Genomic DNA, 19,474 nt, shown 5'->3' on the forward strand with positions numbered 1-19,474 from the left:
GTTGAGGATGTTAATAAAGTGCTCTTCTGCAACTGTACGTTCTTTCGTCCAACCTGCAGTGTCCCAGCTGTGCCAGTGCATGCTTGCTTTCCCCATTCAGCACCGATTCTTTGTCAGTCACCTGTCATTTTCCACTCATACAAAGCCCTCGTCCCTTTTCACTCATACCAACACATCAGATGATGAGTTGCCTTCTTTCTAAGTCAGCCAGTGCCTTTAAGTGCTTGTATGTTTGGAGTCAGTTGCTGAACACCTTGAGGAATACAAATACGTGATTTCAAAGACAGGATATTAGTGTGGATGAAAAGTAGAAACTAGAAATGGGAGTTAAGCTTTTTATACACATACACACACACACACACACACACAGAAAACAAGACAAATTCACATCACACAAGCCAAAAAGTGTTCCCATTAAACCATGCTAGCTATGTGGGGCAGACTAAAAACTAACAACATCTCATGATGCACCATGTTAAATGTAAATAAACACAAACTTTCTTAGAGGAAATCCAGAATTTCTGCTGTGACTGAGTTGTCAAGAGTGTAATGCCCGTGGAGCTCTTTTTGTCCTCACGGGACTGCACCTAGTTTGCATGGCTATAGCTGGTGCCTAACTACCTAATTTGCTACGAAGACACATCATTTCAATCAAGTATGCATTTTCGTAAGAATCACTATTTAAGAAATATTACAGTTACACCTTAGATGTAAATCCTAAAGAACTGTGTGTCTATAATCTGGTACCTTTTTGGTAACAACTTTTTGACAATAAATATAGTTTACCCTAAATTTTCTTTTTTTTTTTTTTAGATTTAAGTTTTGAAAATAACCTCAATCTCAATTTGAATTTCCTCTTAAAAGCCAGTATCCAAACACATATGGAATCCCCAGGGCCGGCAGTTCTTGGAATTTCAGAACTGATGTGCATTTACTCTTCTGAGTGGCAAACAGAAAGTAAGGCCCATTCATGGCCATATCAGTGCTCTTCTCTGCCAGGCGCTCACTGCTGACAGTTTTATTCTGAATCTGCTTTTCTTCCCCTCAAATAACTTTGACATTAATATACAATTGAGTTCCCTCTCAACTATCATGATTGGTTTCGAATTTTGTCTCAAAAGACTATCGTAGAGGAATTCCCTGCAGCACCACCCCCCCACCCCCACAAAAAAACTGAAAGCTTTTAAAACATGGTTCAAGCACTGAAACCATTTTAAGATCTCTGTTGCTATTTTTTGACTATCGCATGGTAAGTAAAATACTAATAATCTTTTCCAAAGTTTACTAGAAAAAAAATCAAATGTGAGATCCATCAATTGTTTCCTTTTTGAAATTTCTGAGAATCTTCAGTGACATTACTTCTGCAGGAGAAGCAAGGTCGGAGGAAAGATACAGCTTTGGGACTGGCTATTCCTGGCAGAGTCCCAGTTCAGTCTCGTCGTCATAGAGTCTGTCTCTCTAGATATGAACTGTGCTTCATGTATACACAGTTTCTAAGTATTTGCATTTAGCTACATATGTTTGTTTGTTTTTTTTTTAATAGCAGTCATTTCTCTGGTTATTTGCCGCTTCCACACCACCCAAATTAAGGGAGCTAGCTCATGATTTGGCCCCAGTTTCTAGGCGGGACGATTGCATGAAGCACTTAGGTCAGCGGCTGGTTGAAGGTCTCACAACGGAAATCAGTGAGAGTCTTTCTCTGGGTTTTGTTCTTAAAATTCAGGGCAAGTTTTCCTTGATGTTTCTTTTAGTCTCTGCCCTCTTTTTTTTTTTTTTCCAATCCGATCTACCCTGAAGCTCTTTTTCACCCAGCACTTTAATTCAAGTGCCCCCTTAGTTTTTTTTCTGTTTTGATTCACCCGTATTAGTGGTCTTGATGTAGTTGGGGACTTGGATGGGCAAAGTCTTCCAGTAAAACTTAAAAAATAAACCTTATTGTTCCTTCAGTCTTGGAGGTGGAACATTCCTAGGCCTTTGTTGCTTGCTGACTGGTTGTGAGACCTTTGAAGAAGCTCTGGAAATGGCAGCCAAAGGCGACAGCACCAATGTTGATAAGCTGGTGAAGGACATTTACGGAGGAGACTATGAACGATTTGGCCTTCAAGGATCTGCGGTAGCATCAAGGTAGAGACTAAGTAGCTAGGAGCAGTAGCGATTAAACACAAGGCAGTCTCTCCACCCTGGCTGTTCATTTAGTTTTTTGTTTTTTTTTTAATGTCAACCCACCAGCCTGGTGCAAGGATCTATGGTATTGGAGCTCAGACTTGATCTCCTGCCCTTGGTGAAGCACTGAGATGTTTAGCTTTGGATACCTGTGCTTAAAATAAGGCAGCTTTGAAAGAAGGTTCTAGAAAACTGCAACAGTTTCCCCTGTTCCATTCTTGTCCAGATATCTAGAGGCATTAAAAAAAAATTTTTTCCCCCCATTAATAGCCATGCTACTTTGTCCCTATTAAGAAAAGGGCGGCCAATCATCCATATGGTAATCCTGTCAGCTTGTAATCCATGGTAGCTAAATCAGGTCATTTGAGCTTGATCAGAGTTATTCATAAAACTCTCCGCTGTACTTTGGTGGAAGCATGGGGCCTGCCCGAGGATGATTTTGAACACTCGCTAATATTTCCAACATAGCTTTGGCAACATGATGAGTAAGGAAAAGCGAGACTCCATCAGCAAGGAAGACCTCGCCCGAGCCACCCTCGTCACCATCACCAACAACATTGGCTCCATTGCTCGGATGTGTGCGCTGAATGAGGTAAGGCCTTCACCCGGGAACAGCCATCTGTCATTCATAAACACCATTTTTGGCAGCGCAGTAACTGGGGACCCTCACAACACTACAGATCCTTGGAAAACCTGCTGTTTCTCATAATCATACCTTGCAGAACATGAGGGATGTTTGTTGGGGGAGGGAGAGGAGTATGTATTTTAAGGAGACATTGGGTGATGACAAATAAAACCATCTAACTGGGGAAACAGTAAAAATGACAGTCCATACTATAACCTCTCCAACCTTGTGGACACACACCTATTGAACGGTGAGGGAAAGCTCATGCATCCTTGTAAACAGTTGCAGGTAAAACATTCCACTTGCAATTTTCGATATTCTCTCTGCTTTCAGCTTCTTTACAGTGTTGCCTTGTGGCATGGAGTTCAAGCAGCATTGTACAGGGCTATCAAAGCACAGAGAGCTTGCTACAGCTGAGGCCAGCCAGAGCCCCAGGCACAAGAAAGGGCAGAGTTGGTGACTGACAAAGCTTTGGTAACGTGTTTTAAAACATTGCAAAATTGCTTTGAGAAGAACAGAACCCTTTTCTGAAATACAAGATGTGTCAAGTAGAATAGTTCTCACCGAGTTGTATTAGGAAGACAAGAAAGAGGCATTAGGATGTGGAATAAGAAATAGCAAAAGTATTAAAGAATCACCGTAGCATCAGTAGTGGGGCTTCCCAGGTGGCGCTAGTGGTAAAGACCCTGCTTGCCAATATTCTTGCCTGGAGAATCCCACGGACAGAAGAGCCTGGTGGGCTGCCGTCCATGAGGTCACAAAGAGTCAGATACGACTAAAGCGACTTAGCACTGGAGCATCAGTAAGAGTTTTTAAAATATGAGTTTTCATAGAAATGTGACATATATACAGAAGAGGGCTCGAATCACAAGGGTACAGCCGACAGATTGTCAGATACATGTGCATGTGTGCACACACACACCTGTATAGCCACCACTCAGATCAAGAATTGGAACAATACAGGTAACTGCAGAAACCCTCTCCAGCCCCCTTCTAGTTGAACAGTGGAATATTACACAGGGTAGGAGGCAGCCTGTATGACAGGTGGGTGACAGCCCTGCCTTTGAACTCTAGGGTTACGAAAGAGACACACTCCTTTTACAGCATTGAACAGAATTTGTCACTGGCCTATGGATCAGTGTCATGCTTTTTGTAAGCCCCCATTTCAGTTGGAGTTTAAATGAGGGTGGTATTCAGATGAAAGTATGTATTCCAGAGACATGCCTTTTCAAAGTCCACTGTGGTCATGGGATTCACTTTAACAGAGAATTTACTTTTTGACATTAACCTTTGAGGAAAGTTTTCCCAAGTAGCCAAACAAGCCCTAGGACTAGTATGTGTATAGTTGGCTGTGCCCATAAACTCTCAAAGGTCACTTGGGTGGAATGTCTTCCATCCAATAGAGCAATAGGTGCCATTTCCCCTACTTTCCGGAGAGCTGCCGTGAGCCAGCAGATCTTTTTACAGGTATCATAATCACTTTACGAGTAGAGTAACTGCTTTTATTTTTGACTTTTATTTCAGTGTTAATACCATTTATTGTTGGATTGTAGTGTAGCCATGGTACATCCTATTAACAGTTGGAGTAACTCTTTTGAATGTTTCTGTGGTGTTGAATGAATAAGAGGACTCACGGATCGCTTGGGGCCAGGCTTCTGTTGGCCAGCGTCCTGCCAGCCATTGCTTTGCTCCCTGGAGTCACTGACTGGAGGATCTTTGATTCCAGCCATTTCACGGAGGGGCACCACATTTACTGACTCTAAAATATTTTTCTGTGATTACTGGAATGCTATCAAATAGTTCTCTACCAACTTTTAAAGTTTGTATTCTTTTTTTTTTTTTTTTTTTTGGAATAGAGAGTACAAACACATAATACAGAGCTCTGAAGACACCACAAGTAGAGTATACATGGAAATGAGTCACCACTGCCATCCCATCCCTCAATTTTAACCTCACTAGAGGTAGCACTGGTTTTAGTTTTTCTGTTTTGTTTTGACTCTGTATTATCTGCATTATAGGGTAAACATGCTGAATAAATATTTGATTTTTGAATTAAATATGTCAGACTTTTCTTTAATGGAGTCTGAGTGTTACACCTTTTCTACTTCAACATTTTTAAAAAGAATTCTTCCGTGTTTTCTTTGTCTCTTTTTTTTTTTTAACGTTTATATCTTTGACGCACCTGGAATTTATTTGAAATAGGAGTATCTATCCCATTCTAATGCCATTTCCCTTTCTTCTGGCTTCCTGCCAGAGCAAAGCAGGACCGAAAGTTTGAGCAAGTCCTACCTGGGCAGTTTGTGGCTACAGCTCTTCTTTGTGGAAACATTAAAGTTACCTCCCACACCTCTACCCAGGGAAAATTTTCACTGTGGTTAATAGATTTGTTAACATGTATTGTTGAAATCTGAGACAGTTAGAAAGTGATGTTCCCACACTCTGATTGCTCTTGATAGATTGAACAGAAAATAATGCCAGATCCCAAGACTCTGTTCCCTTTTATGTGAGTGACCATAGCAACCGACTCTCTGAGTGAGTGATGGTGAGCAGCATCTGTGTGGCAGACAGGCTGAGTTCAGTGTGAGGTGTGTGTTCAGAATACAAATCTGTATCCATGACAACAAAAATATAAATGTGATTTTCATTATCTTATTGTAACCCACATATTGATCAAACAGGATATTTCATCATATATCCTAAAGGGCGAAACTGGGTACCATTTCTTTTTTGTATTCCCAGTGTTTGCAACAGAGCAACCTGACCAGACTTGTTAGATGAATAACTTATACCATAACCATTTAATTTATGAGTTGGTTGGGAGTTCTCTGATAGCCTAGTGGTTGGGATTTGGTGCTGCCTTCGCAGCACCAAAAACTTTTTTAAAAAATAGATAAAATTTATAAAAAAAAATAATTTATAAGTTGATAATATTCTAGAGTTGGAAGTTTGGGGGATTGAAGGAAGGCACAAGCAATTTAGTTGAGCTTGAATTCCAGTTTTAATTTCATATATGAAATGTTGGGAGGTGAATTTTATATTAGACCCAGGGCAACCTAACATAATACCTGTAAACAAGCCCAATATCAGTCTCTGCCTCACCCATGCAAACTGTGGAATGAACTATGAGGTTGATTTGGCTTCACCTTGGAAATCCTGAAATAATTCTGCTTAACAACAACAACAAATTCACTCTGCAAAGTCCTGGAGCACAGTGATATACAAAGCATTGGATCTGTTAAATGCTATTTTTATGCCATGGTTCACTGTTTCTCTTTCGTTTTTTCTTTTCCCAGAATATTGATAGGGTTGTGTTCGTTGGGAATTTTCTCAGAATCAATATGGTCTCCATGAAGCTGCTAGCATACGCCATGGATTTTTGGTCCAAAGGACAGCTAAAAGCTCTGTTTTTGGAACATGAGGTAAGTTGAGTTCACATGGACTTAATTGTCCTCTGTGGACATTTTTGGGTTGTCTAACATGTGAGCGGGTTCCTTAGTTTGTATTTATGCAAAAGATAAGGAAGAACAGTATATAAAATGGAAGCTCTCTTATCCAACAATCAAGACTGCTGCTGCTAAGTCGCTTCAGTTGTGTCCGACTCTGTGCGACCCCAAGACGGCAGCCCACCAGACTCCTCTGTCCCTGGGATTCTCCAGGCAAGAACACTGGAGTGGGTTTCCATTTCCTTCTCCAGTGCATGAAAGTGAAAAGTGAAAGTGAAGTCGCTCAGTCGTGTCCGACCCCTAGCGACCCCATGGACTGCAGCCCACCAGGCTCCTCCGTCCATGGGATTTTCCAGGCAAGAGTACTGGAGTGGGGTGCCATTGCCTTCTCCGACAATCAAGACTAGTAGATGGTTAATTTTTTTTAAAGTTAAAAAATGAGTGATCCTAGGAAAATACCTCCCTACTTTAAACATTCTATTTTAATATAAAATGTGTAAATGTTCACTTGCTCACCAATTTTTTGAGGCAGGTGCAAGACCTAATTTTGAGCCTGGGTTCTGCTGATGGGAGCTTTGTAATTGTCTCTTTTTTATAATCCACAGTATTGTGTACATTTTTTGATTTTTGGTTTGTTTCTTTAAAGTAGATCAAGAAATTAAAGATCCTTATGAAGTAATTTGATTGCAAAATGATTCTAAATTATCCCAATCTTTCATATGTAGAATCTACCTAAATAGAGGGCAACGGTTGTGACTACCTTTTTCAATCTTTGTAGCTTTTTTTTTTTTTTTTTTCAATTTTGAGATAGAGTTAGCACATAACACTGTATAAGTTTAAGGTATACAATAATGATTCAATATATGTATGTATTATAAAATGGTTATTATTAATAGCATAAGTTTAGTTATCATCCACCACCACACATTATTACAAAGATTTTTTTCCTTGTAATGAGAACTTTGAACATTTACTCTCCTAGCAACTTTGACTATTATTAACTAGCTTTTTCATCTTTTTTAAGAAAATAACTGGATTTTCATAGAGGTGACCATTCCATCTTGTACTCTTTTTATTGGTTTTGGTGGTATATACTTACATTAGATTATTACATTAATAATGAAATTGTCCTAAACAAATTTGAGGATAAACACAACTGACCCTTGGCAAATAAACAACTCAGTCAGTGAGAACAGAAGTGTTCAGGCTACTCTTAGTAACCTGGTGGCCTTGAGAGGCTAGTGTGCTAGACATTAGGCAGCCTGTTTACAGAAGTAGAGAGCTCTGATTAATTCAGAGTCCCTTATATCCAGTTTCTAAATTGGAGGTTTCTAAGAGTGAGTAAGGGGGCTCTCTTTTCTTCCCACCTCCTCTATCCTCCTTTAAAATCAATACTGTAGGGCTTCCCTGGTGGCTCAGTGGTGAAGAATTCGCCTACCAGTGCAGGAGACACAGGTTCAATCCCTGTTCTGGGAAGACCCCACATGCCGTGGAGTAAACACTGAGCCAGCGCTCTCGGGCCCACAAGCTACAACTACTGAGCCCATGTGCCACAACTACTGGAACTTGTTTACCCGTGCTCCTCAACAAGAGAAGCCACTGCTACGAGAAGCCTGAGCACTGCAACTAGAGAGCAGCCCCGGCTCACCACGAGAGGAGCCCCCACAGCAACGAAGACCCAGCACAGCCAAAAATAAATTAATTAATTTTAAAATGGAAGAAAATAAAATCAATACTGTAGAAAGCAGCTCTTTTTTTTTTTTTTAGAAGGCAGCTATTTATCATAGCAGGTACCCAGTGCCTTGGATATAATGCAGCAGGAAGAACAGGAAGTATCATAAATTTCTATTGTAATGAATACTGTGGCATTTTTCTCATTTCCAAACTGAATTATTTACTTGAAAAGTTGCTGATGCATTTCTAAGTTATTTAGGGCTCTCTAAACCTGTGTTCTCGAAGAAAGCAATGGCACCCTACTCCAGTACTCTTGCCTGGAAAATCACATGGATGGAGGAGCCTGGTGGGCTGCAGTCCATGGGGTTGCTGAGAGTCAGACACGACTGAGCGACTTCACTTTCACTTTTCGCTTTCATGCATTGGAGAAGGAAATGGCAACCCACTGCAGTATTCTTGCCTAGAGAATCCCAGGGACAGCGGAGCCTGGTGGGCTGCTGTCTATGGGGTCACACACAGTCCGACATGACTGAAGCAACTTAGCAGCAGCAGCAGCAAACCTATGTTCTATTAAAGCATATAAAACAATAGGAAGTTAAATACAAAAGAGTTAAAGGCCAGTGATAGACATTAGTACTAAAGAAAGTTTTTGTTTTCATGTTTTTACGCAGGCTAAGAAATGATATTAACTTTTTTTGTGGGGAGGATGGGGCCTCAGAATTTTCACTTTCCTTCCCCCAACCAGAGCATCTCCCTTTCTATCTACTTAGTTAATCGATTTTCCTTGTAAAGTTTTGTTTAAAAAAATAAAATGAAAAAGAAAAACACTCTTCTGGATATCTGTGCTAAGTCGCTTCAGTTGTATCCAACTCTTTGCGACCCTGTGGACTGTAGCGCACCAGGCTCCTCTGTTCATGGGATTCTCCAGGCAAGAATCCTGGAGTGGGTTGCCGTGCCCTCCTCCAGGGGAATCTTCCTGACCCAGGGATTGAACCTGCATCTTCTGCGGCTCCTGCATTGCAGGTGGATTCTTTACCACTGAGCCACTGGGGAAACCCTAGTGTTACTATATTTAGCAATCAAATAGGACATACTTTATCTAGCATTTATCTGTTTTATCTGACAACCCTAAGTTATGATCCTCTTGGACTAAAATAGAAAACAAACGCTGGAAGTCATCAGGGATTAAAAGCCATCTACGGGGCACACGGGTAGTTAGTTGATGGTAAGATAGGGAGCAAAACCCAATGTTTTGGGGAACCCACTTCTCCGGGTATAAAGGCATATCCTTCATACAGTCTTAGGCCTCTGGATGATAGCTATGGTTTGTTACTAAGTGTTAAACTCAGTCTCTATGGCCAATGAAAATAGAGCGTTTTTGTATCTCCTTGTAGGTACTTCTCAGAAAATTCTCTACCTCCTTGGGTTCATTCTCAGTTAGGCAGGTCTTTCTGGAGGAAGGTATGGAGAGAGAACTTTTGGGAGGGCTGGTAAGGTGGCTTTCCTGCCCTGCCTGGAGTCCTCACTCAGTCTCATTCATTTCACTTATATGAGTGAGCATCTCCTAAGAGAAGTGGACTCCCCAGGTGGCTCGGTTGTAAAAGAATCTGCCTACCAATGCAAGAGACACAGGAGATGCTGGTTTGATCCTTGGGTCGGGAAGATTCCCTGAAGCAGGAAATGGCAACCCACTTCAGTATTCTTGAAAGAGAAGCCTGGTGGGCTACAGTCCATAGGGTTGCAAAGAGTCACACCTGCCTGAGCATGCACACGCATGTATCTTGGAACTAAAAGAAATAGTCTAGTGAAGCAGTTGAGAACACAGGCTCCCACTGACTTGGAGACCTTAGTCAATGACTTCTCCATTCTCTTTTAGCTTTTGTAAAATGAAGTGATAATAGTATTTGTCTCATAAAGTTCTTGTGAGAATTAAGTGAAGAAATTCATATAGCGTTCTTAGAACAATTTCTAGCTTATAGCAAGCCCTCAATAAATGTTAGCAGTTGGCAGTGGAGACAGAGATCCCTGCCGTGTAGTGGTCTGACATCTGCCACCCATTTCTGCAGGAAGTAACCATTGAGCCAGGCAAATAGCAGAGAAGAGGTGTCTCCTGCCTTTTGGAAACCAACTTCTCTAAATACTTCTGTTTTTCAGGTTCTGTCATTTTTACAGATGAGAGAAGCTTAGAGTTCCTTCCTGTGAGACATTACAACTTTGGAGTCAGATAGATTTGGGGATTGCGCCCAGGACAAGGCATGTGACCCTGAAAGGGTAATTTACTTTATTACCTTCCATTTCTTATCTGTGGAATGGAGGTAATAATGTGAATTTTGCCATAACACGGATTAAAATGAAATAATTATAATCCGAAAAATCCTAAAAATACTCAACAGCAAGGTAGTAGTGTATACTGTGGTGCCAGAGATTTTTCTAAGCACTTTACATCTGTTAATTAATGTTTATAAGCAAATAGATACACAGTGCATTTTTTATTATTATTATTCTATCATGTTTCATACCAGAGTTCAGGTTTTAAATTTCTCATTATCTACAGCTTCCCAGGTGGTGCTAGTGGTAAAGAACCCGCCTGCCAATGCAGGAGACAAAGAGTCATGGGTTCAGCCCCTGGGTCAGGAAGGTGCCCTGGAGGAGGGCATGGCAACCCACTCCAGTGTTTTTTCCTGGAGAATCCTATGGACAGAGGAGCCTGGCGGGCTACGGTCCATAGGGTCTCAAAGAGCCAGACATGTATGAGTGACTGAGCATGCACGCACACACAGCATTAGTGGGCAGCATTCCTCAAATTACGAAAAACAGCAGGTATTGGGCCAAGGTTCAGAGATAATCATACAGAAGTTTTCCCATTGTTGTTGTAGGGTTACTTTGGAGCTGTCGGGGCACTGTTGGAACTGTTCAAAATGCCTGATGACCAGTAGAGATGAGCCATAGACATGGAGCAGCCCTCTGTGAGGACAGGGACGCAAGCTCTGCTGCTGGAGAGGGTGAGAGCCACGGGACGGAAGCCAAGCCATTATGGCAGATGAACCTGCTGGATTTGTACATAATTTAAAATCCTTCTTGCTGATCTTTTACTCTTGGGTTTTGAGCTTATGATTCAAAATGGGGAATACAAGAGTTTTTTCTGTATACTGTATTTTTAAAAAAAGAAAAACATTTGTGCAACGTGGCCAAACCTACCAATTTTATGCATTGACTCTGAAAAACTGAATGATGTTTAAAGAAGGACCTGAAATGTAAGTGCTGGTTATTTTTCTTCTGGGGTTTACTGATCAGTGTGATAATTTTTAATTTCATTTAGTAATGACTCTAGAAGATTTTACCTTGACATATTTTTCATGACGTTTCATGATTTGCTGTTGGTTTCAAATGAAACTACAAATCTGGCATGTTTTACTGTGAACACTATTTTGTTTGTTTGTTTGTCTGTTTCCCTTTTTTTGGTCTTGTTTTTTCTGTTTGACTGTCTTATGGAAAAAGAGAATCCTTCCCCGTTTCTGTCCTCGGATGACCCCTCCCCCACCCCTGCAACACATTCATTCTTCAGTGTCCTTGTTCACATTAATCAAGGTGCTGACCAACTCAATACAAAGTTAAGCACGAGACCTAAAGCTCTCAAAAGTGCCCTTGAAGAGAAAACTCTGAAGAAGTGTTCATGAATTTAGTGAGTCTGGCAAAAGTTGAAAATGATTAATATATGCAATTTTGTCATCACCCTTATGAATATAAAGTGTTGCATTGAATTTCTTTTATGTTGGGTTATAATGTTACATTGAAATGTTCTCTGATTAAATGTCCTCATCCATGCAGAGCATGTGAGTGGCAGCAAATCCTGTGCAAGATGCTGGAATTTACAGGGAAAGTCTCCCGGTAGATAACTGTTCACACTGGGATGTTTAGGAGAAGTCATGGGTTGAGGTGTCATGTAGTAACATCTGTGTTTTGTACATGTATGTACCTAGGAGCTTTGTAACAATGCATCTTAAATAATAACAAACTTTTTTATTTAAAATATTTTAGACTGAAAACTGTATTTCAATCCCACTTTCTAAAATTTAAAAAAAAATTATGATACTGATCTATATTTTTTTTTCTGTTTGAAAGATATCATTGGGACTGATGGGTAACTTGAAAATGAGAGCTTTGTACAAATATTGAAACATGAGATCTAATGATTCAGAACTAATTAATCTTTTGAATTGAGCATATTGTCGAAAGGGATTTTTGAAGGGCAGTACCATTGTTCCATGATGAGACTTTCCTTCTTTGCCTTCTGGGCACCATCTTTAATTTCCATGTCTTCAAGTCTTGAAGAAGTTGATGTTAATGAAAGTGTTCACTTGTCTGGTTGAAATAAAGCCTGTTTCTGTTGTGATTTGTTTTAGTGTGTATGTCATTTTCATATCTTAACCTTTATGTCCATATTATCTGCTTTTGTATCATAAAAGGAATATGTGTTATACTTTAGCTACTCTATGTTTCATAATTTGAAGCTTTCACGTAAGCTTGGTAAGGTCCAAAATGCTCTGTCTTCACTTAAAGCTGTAGTGTAGCCCTATGCAAGGATTTATTTTTTAATGTAGCTTTATTGTTCTTACACAACTAACTCCTTATTCCCAAAAGATCACTACTGTATTTGATAATTCTGAAAGAGTTTCAAAATTTGGTCATCACAAAAACATTTGATCAACTTCCACCTGGCTGAAAAAAATTCCAGAAACTAAGATGTTTTTGAAAAAGGTAAGTGCGAAAACCCACATATCGCCTGTGAGAGTACCTGTTTCAGATTGTTCTCTTCTGCCATTCCTACTCTCATCCGTCAGGGAATAACACCCCTTGGATCATGGTTCTTCAAAAGAAATCAAGGCATGTTAGTGCAACTACACAATTTTTAAATTATCTGGAATCACTTGATCTCTCATTATAAATGTATATAATATGGGTTTAACTAAGGAAATAAATTACTCCATTATACAAATATCAGTTATATGTTGGCTACTTATAGCCAGTCTTTTTTTTTTTTTTAAACAATGAGGAAGTAGTACCCAGAGGAATTTTTTTACATTCACTTGAATAACAGACACTTTGGCTCAACATCATGAAGAAATTTGGCAAGACTAAGAATGCTGAAGCTGAAACTCCAGTGCTTTGGCCACCTCATGTGAAGAGTTGACTCATTGGAAAAGACCCTGATGCTGGGAGGGATTGGTGGCAGGAGGAGAAGGGGACGACAGAGGATGAGATGGCTAGGTGGCATCACCGACTCGATGGACATGAGTTTGAGTGAACTCCAGGAGTTGGTGATGGACAGGGAGGCCTGGTGTGCTGCGATTTATGGGGTCCCAAAGAGTCGGACATGACTGAGCGACTGAACTGAACTGAACTGAAGAATGCTTATCTTGAACTCCATGAAGTCAGGGTGACCAGAAGATCCACAGCAGGACATCTGGTTGTGAGACAGCTTCTGTTTGAATCCAGCCTATCCACCGATGAGCTGTGTGGGCAAGTAGTTAACCCTGTCTTTAAACCCGTTTTTCTCATTCATATGTGTGCATATGGGTGCTAAGTCGCTTCAGTCGTGTCTGACTCTTTGTGACCCTATGGACCATAACCCACCAGGCTCCTCTGTCTATGGGATTCTCCAGGCAAGAATACTGAAGTGGGTTGCCATGCCCTCCTCCACAAGATCTTCCCAACTCATGGATCGAACCCACATCTCTTATGTGTCCCACATTAGCAGGCAGGTTCTTTACCACTAGTGCCACTTGGGAAGCTCTTTCTCACTTATAAAATGAGGCAAATAGTAGTTTTTACCTGTATACTTAAAAAGCTTAGCACAGAGGTTGATACACAGTATATACTTCATTAATGCTAGCTATGCTGGAAAAAAAAATAGATTTTTTTTAAATGAACAGGTTAAATCGGTGATTTCTAAACTGGAATGTGGGGAACCCATTTTAGCATTAAAATACTACACAGATCTCAATATGCTAGTCTACATCTACAGCCCACATCTACAATTCTGAAATCCCAAACTCTTAAAATTTATCTTGATAATTCATTTCACAGAAAAAGTTGACTTGAGCATTATTTATGACACTTTGGAGGTCTCTACACGTTGCAAAGAAATTAATGTGTTTGATTACAGGGTACTGCCCCAGACCCTACTGCTGCTACTGCTGCTGCTAAGTCGCTTCAGTCGTGTCCGACTCTGTGCGACCCCAGAGACGGCAGCCCACCAGGCTCCCCCATCCCTGGGATTCTCCAGGCAAGAACACTGGAGTGGGTTGCCATTTCCTTCTCCAATGCATAAAAGTGAAAAGTGAAAGTGAAGTCGCTCAGTCAAGTCCGACTCCTAGCGACCTCATGGACTACAGCCTTCCAGGCTCCTCCATCCATGGGATTTTCCAGGCAAGAGTACTGAAGTGGGGTGCCATTGCCTTCTCCACCAGACCCTACTAAGGGTGTTAATTAAGTAGGGAAGCATTCTGAATTTGAAACACATCTGGTGCCAAGAGTTTCAGTAAAGGAATTGTGGAAATATTTACTTGCATTCTTCAGTTTATGTATTCTTCATCCATCTTTACATGGATTCAGAGTCCCTTTGTTGAGAACCATTGTTACAGGTAATTTATACTTGACATCATTCAGTTGTACAAGGAATATTAAGTTATTTTGTGCCAGGAAGGGGCACTGAGTAGACTAGGAGGAATAGGTTATGACCGATGTTTGTCAAGTGCGGGGAAGATAGACGTCTTCAACCAACCATATAATTTCAGGTGTCATTCATTCATTCACAAATATGCACAGCAGTAAACAAAACTCAGACCCATCCTCAGAGAGCTTACATTCTGGAAGGGAAGACAGATAACATTACTAATCACATAATGTTATATCAGTACTACAAAGAGGAAAAAGATAGAGGGGCCAGAGAGCAAGGTAATTCTGTTTAGAAAATGAAAAGGAGAAATTTCTTTGGTTAGAATGCTCAAAGACAACCTCTCTTAGGAGGTGATGCTGGAGCAGAGTTGAATAAAGTTGAGGACACACCATGGAAATACCTGGGAGAAATTCTTTCACTCCTGGAAAATGTCAATGGAAGTGGTAAAGACCCGTAAAGAGGCCGGTGCGTCTGGAGTCAACAATGGGCAGAGTGGTGGGAAATGTAGTTCTAACAGTAGCCGTGGACTAGGTCCTGTTTGAAGTCCTCCAAGTGAGGGTAGAAAGCTGCACTTGAAGGAGACATTGGTCCTCTCTCCTGGAGGAGGGTACAAGAAAAGTTTTCACAGAGCCTTAACCAGCAAGCCCAGAGCACCGAGCGGACCAGGAGGGAAGGGCTGCCCAAGCAGAGAGAGCAGGGTGAGAGAAGCATTGAGGGAAGAAGAAGCCTTGTGTATTCAGGAAACTGGATGCTGTCTGCTTCAGCCAGGCTGTGGTTAGTGAGAGAGAAACCAGACACGGGAGAGAGGGCAACAGCCAGATTCTGAAAGGACTCGTATTCTGCATTAAGGATGTTGGTCTCTTCTGTAGTCAGTGTGGAGCTGTCAGAGAGTTTCAAGTAAAGTGAAACTAGAATTAATCTGGCTTCAAAGTGATAGTAGAGCAAAATGTCCTATTAACGTGAGTAAACTGTGTATTGTGCTTTTGAATACATACTATTCCATTATCGTGGTTACTTTATTTCCTCTACTGTGCCAGACCTTGTGCAGGAGCTGCTTACTGCTACTGCTGCTAAGTCGCGTCAGTTGTGTCCGACTCTGTGCGACCCCATAGACGGCAGCCCAACAGGCTCCTCTGTCCCTGGGATTCTCCAGGCAAGAATACTGGAGTGGGGTGCCATTTCCTTCTCCAACGCATGAAAGTGAAAAGTGAAAGTGAAGTCACTCAGTCATGTCCGACTCTTAGCGACCCCATGGACTGCAGCCTACCAGGCTCCTCCGTCCATGGGGTTCTCCAAGAGCTGCTTAGTGGACCACATTTCTCTGTAACTAAGATGGTTATATAAACTCTTGAGCATTTTCCCACAGGAAACTAGTAGATACAATTCTGTTGTGGTTCTGTTTAGTGAGTGGGAAGGTTTCACCATCAGAGATTGCCATAAACTCCATTATTGGTAAGAACTGTTTAGAGAGAAGGCACTTTTCCTCCCAGTGATCAGAAGACGATCCTTCCAAATTTGTTGAAGAAGGTTTAATGAATGCACATTTTCTACAGGGTCTTCTAGGTACTCACTCATTCTATTTACTTTTGACTGAATGCCTATGATCCGGGAGGCACTGGGTAACATTTAGAATACATTCTTTTATGAATAAGACAACAAGATCCCTCCTTTCATTTGGCTTCCATTCTGGTGAGGGAAAATTGACTTTAAGCAGAGACCAATAAATAAATGAGAAAACAATCAGATAGTGATAAATGCTACAAAAGAAACAGGGTGATATAATAGGAAAGAACAAGACTTCCTTTAGTCAGATGGGTGTAGGAGTATGCTCAGTCGCTTCAGTCATGTCTGACTCTTTGTGACCTTACAGATGTAGCCCGCCGGGCTCCTCTGTCCTTAGGATTTCCCAGGAAAGAATACTAGAGTGGGTTGTCATGCCCTCCTCCAGAGGATCTTCCCAACCCAGGGATCAAACCTGCGTTTCTGTGTCTCCTGCACTGCAGGCAGATTCTCTACCCACTGAGTTGCCTGGAAAATCAGATGGACATGAAATACAAATATGATTAAGTTATGGCCTCAGCTTCTAAGGAATGCCAGTGAGTTCATCTTGCTTTCGTTCATTACCACCACCTCTATGAAAATGAAAGATATTTTGGGGAAGCAGTTTGATGGCTAACCCATTTCGTAAGCTTTGAGTATTTAATTTAGTTCACAAATGTGTGAACTTAGTTCTCTGACCAGGGCTTGAACCCATAACTCATGGAAGCGTGGAGTCTTAAGTACTGGACTACCATAGAATTGCCTCATCTCAGAGTCTCTTATAAAGCTTCTTGAAAATTTAGAAATAAAATTTTAAGCAAGGATATATTATCAAATTTGAGAATGCTAATTTGAGACATTCAAAATATGTGAAAAGTAAACAATACACTTCTAAGTAATCAATAGGTCAAACAAAAATCGCAAAGAAAACAGAAAATAAACTGAAATGAATGAAAATTTCAACACAACATCCAAAACTTTGTTGCATGCAGGTAAAGCCATGCTTAGGGAGAAATTTATAGCTATAAATATTACTTAACCATAAAAAGGAATGAAGTACTGGTATCTATTACAACATGGATTAACCTTGAAACTACTATACTAAGTGAAAGGGGCTAGTTTCAAAAGACAATCTGCCTTCAATGCAGGAGACCCAGTTTTGATCCCTGAGTTAAGAAGATCCCCTGGAGTAAGGCATGGTAACCCATTCCAGTATTCTCGCCTGGGAAATCCCATGGACAGAGGAGCTTGATGGGCTACAGTCTAGGGGGTAGCAAAGAGTCGGACACAACTGAGAGATTAAGCTATCACACAATATAGAGACAGAAAGCTAATTAGTGGTTTACTAAGTCTAAGGATTTGAGAGAAATGAGTTACTGCTCATTGTTAATGAGGTTTCTTTTTTGGTGATGAAAATGTTCTGAAATTGATTGAAGTGATGCTTGTACAATTCAGAAATCACTGATTATACACTTTAAATAAATTAATTAAATAGTATGTGAATTATATTTCAGTACAGCTATTTTTCACAAATAAGTTACATTTGAAAGCTGAAAAAAATCCTTTATATATAGCACAAAAGTGAAATTATCTACATTAATTGGATATTCTTTATTTTAACCTATGGTGTCATTTCAATTTCATAAAATATTCTACTCATTATATTTGGGAGTGCGAAGTTAAGTGGGCCTTTGGAAGCATCACTACGAACAAAGCTAGTGGAGGTGATGGAATTCCAGCTGAGCTATTTAAAATCCTAAAAGATGATGCTGTGAAAGTGCTGCACTCAGTATGCCAGCAAATTTGGAAAACTCAGCAATGGCCACAGGACTGGGAAAGGTCAGTTTTCATTCCAATCTCAACGAAAGGCAATGCCAAGAATGTTCAAACTACTGCACAATTGCACTCATCTCACACGCTAGCAAAGTAATGCTCAAAATTCTCCAAGCTAGGCTTCAACAGTACATAAACTGAGAAATTCCGGATGTTCAAGCTGGATTTAGAAAAGGCAGAGGAACCAGAGATCAAATTGCCAACATCTGTTGGATCCTAGAAAAAGCAAGAGAATTGCGGAAAAAATATCTTCTTCACTGACTACACTAAAGCCTTTGACTGTGTGAATCACAACAAGCTGTGAAAAATTCTTTTAGAGATGGGAATACTAGACCACCTTACCTGCCTCCTGAGAAATCTGTATGCAGGTCAAGAAGCAACAGTTAGAACCAGACATGGAACAATGACTGGTTCCAAATTGGGAAAGGATTACGTCAAGGCTGTATATTTCACCCTGCTTATTTAACTTGTATGCAGAGTACATCATGCGAAATGCCAGACTGAATGATGCACAAGCTGGAATCAAGATTGCCAGGAGAAATATCAATAACCTCAGATATGCAGATGTCACCACCCTTATGGTAGAAAGTGAAAAGGAACTAAAGAGCTTCTTGATGAAAGGGAAAGAGGAGAGTGGAAAAGCTGGCTTAAAACTCAACATTCAAAAAATGAAGATCATGGCATCTGGTCCCATCACTTCCTGGCAAATAGATGGGGAAACAGTGGGAACAGTGACTGACTATTTTTCTGGGCTCCAAAATCACTGCAGATGGTGATTGCAGCCATGAAATTAAAAGACACTTGTTCCTTGGAAGAAAAGCTATGACCAACCTAGATAGCATATTAAAAAGCAGAGACATTACTTTGCCAACAAAGGTCTCTCTAGTCAAAGCTATGGTTTTTCCAGTAATTATGTATGGATGTGAGAGTTGGACCATAAAGAAAGCTGAGTGCCAAAGAATTGATACTTTTGAACTGTGGTGTTGAAGAAGACTCTTGAGAGTACCTTGGACTGCAAGGAGATCCAACCAGTCTATCCTAAAGTAAATCAGTCCTGAATATTCATTGGAAGTACTGATGCTGAAGCTGAAGCTCCAATACTTTGGCCACCTGATGCAAAAAACTGATTCATTGGAAAAGACTGTGATGCTGGAAAAGATTGAAGGCAGGAGGAGAAGGGGACAACAAAGGATGAGATGGTTGGATGGCATCACTGACTCAATAGACATGAGTTTGAGCAAGCTCCAGGAGTTGGTGATGGACAGGGAAGACCTGGCTTGGGGTCGCAAAGAGTTGGACTTAACTGAGAAACTGAATTGAGTTCTCTTGCACGTTCCTTGAATCCTCACATTTTCAGACACAATAACCAAGTGCATTTAGTCAAATATCTATCACAGAGTTGATGTGGTAACAATAATAAATCATAAATGCCAGCAAAAATAAATGCCAGCAGCCTCAGTCCCAGTTGTCTCCATTTTCTTTTTTTTAACAAATGAATTTCTCTTTTAATTTTTGCTC

The 19,474-nt window shown here is 40.6% G+C and overlaps 1 protein-coding gene across 6 annotated transcripts in view; it reads left to right on the top strand.

The window, feature by feature from the left end:
• Positions 1 to 12,298, top strand: part of PANK1 (pantothenate kinase 1) — a 104,326-nt gene extending 92,028 nt beyond the window's left edge. For 4 of the 6 annotated variants that reach the window (XM_027529188.1, XM_027529189.1, XM_027529184.1 and 1 more), the window contains 4 exons: positions 1,948 to 2,124; positions 2,632 to 2,755; positions 6,082 to 6,207; positions 10,782 to 12,298. In XM_027529188.1, the coding sequence (XP_027384989.1) occupies positions 1,948 to 2,124; positions 2,632 to 2,755; positions 6,082 to 6,207; positions 10,782 to 10,841 (487 nt within the window). In that variant the 3' untranslated portion in view covers positions 10,842 to 12,298. Of the gene's footprint in view, positions 1 to 1,947; positions 2,125 to 2,631; positions 2,756 to 4,644; positions 5,670 to 6,081; positions 6,208 to 10,781 lie in introns of those variants that run through there. The other 2 variants (XM_027529186.1, XM_027529185.1) reach the window with 2 other exon arrangements.
• The last annotated feature ends 7,176 nt before the right edge of the window (positions 12,299 to 19,474 follow it).

This window comes from Bos indicus x Bos taurus, chromosome 26 (genome assembly GCF_003369695.1).
Source record: "Bos indicus x Bos taurus breed Angus x Brahman F1 hybrid chromosome 26, Bos_hybrid_MaternalHap_v2.0, whole genome shotgun sequence".
NCBI classification, from domain to species: domain Eukaryota; kingdom Metazoa; phylum Chordata; class Mammalia; order Artiodactyla; family Bovidae; genus Bos; species Bos indicus x Bos taurus.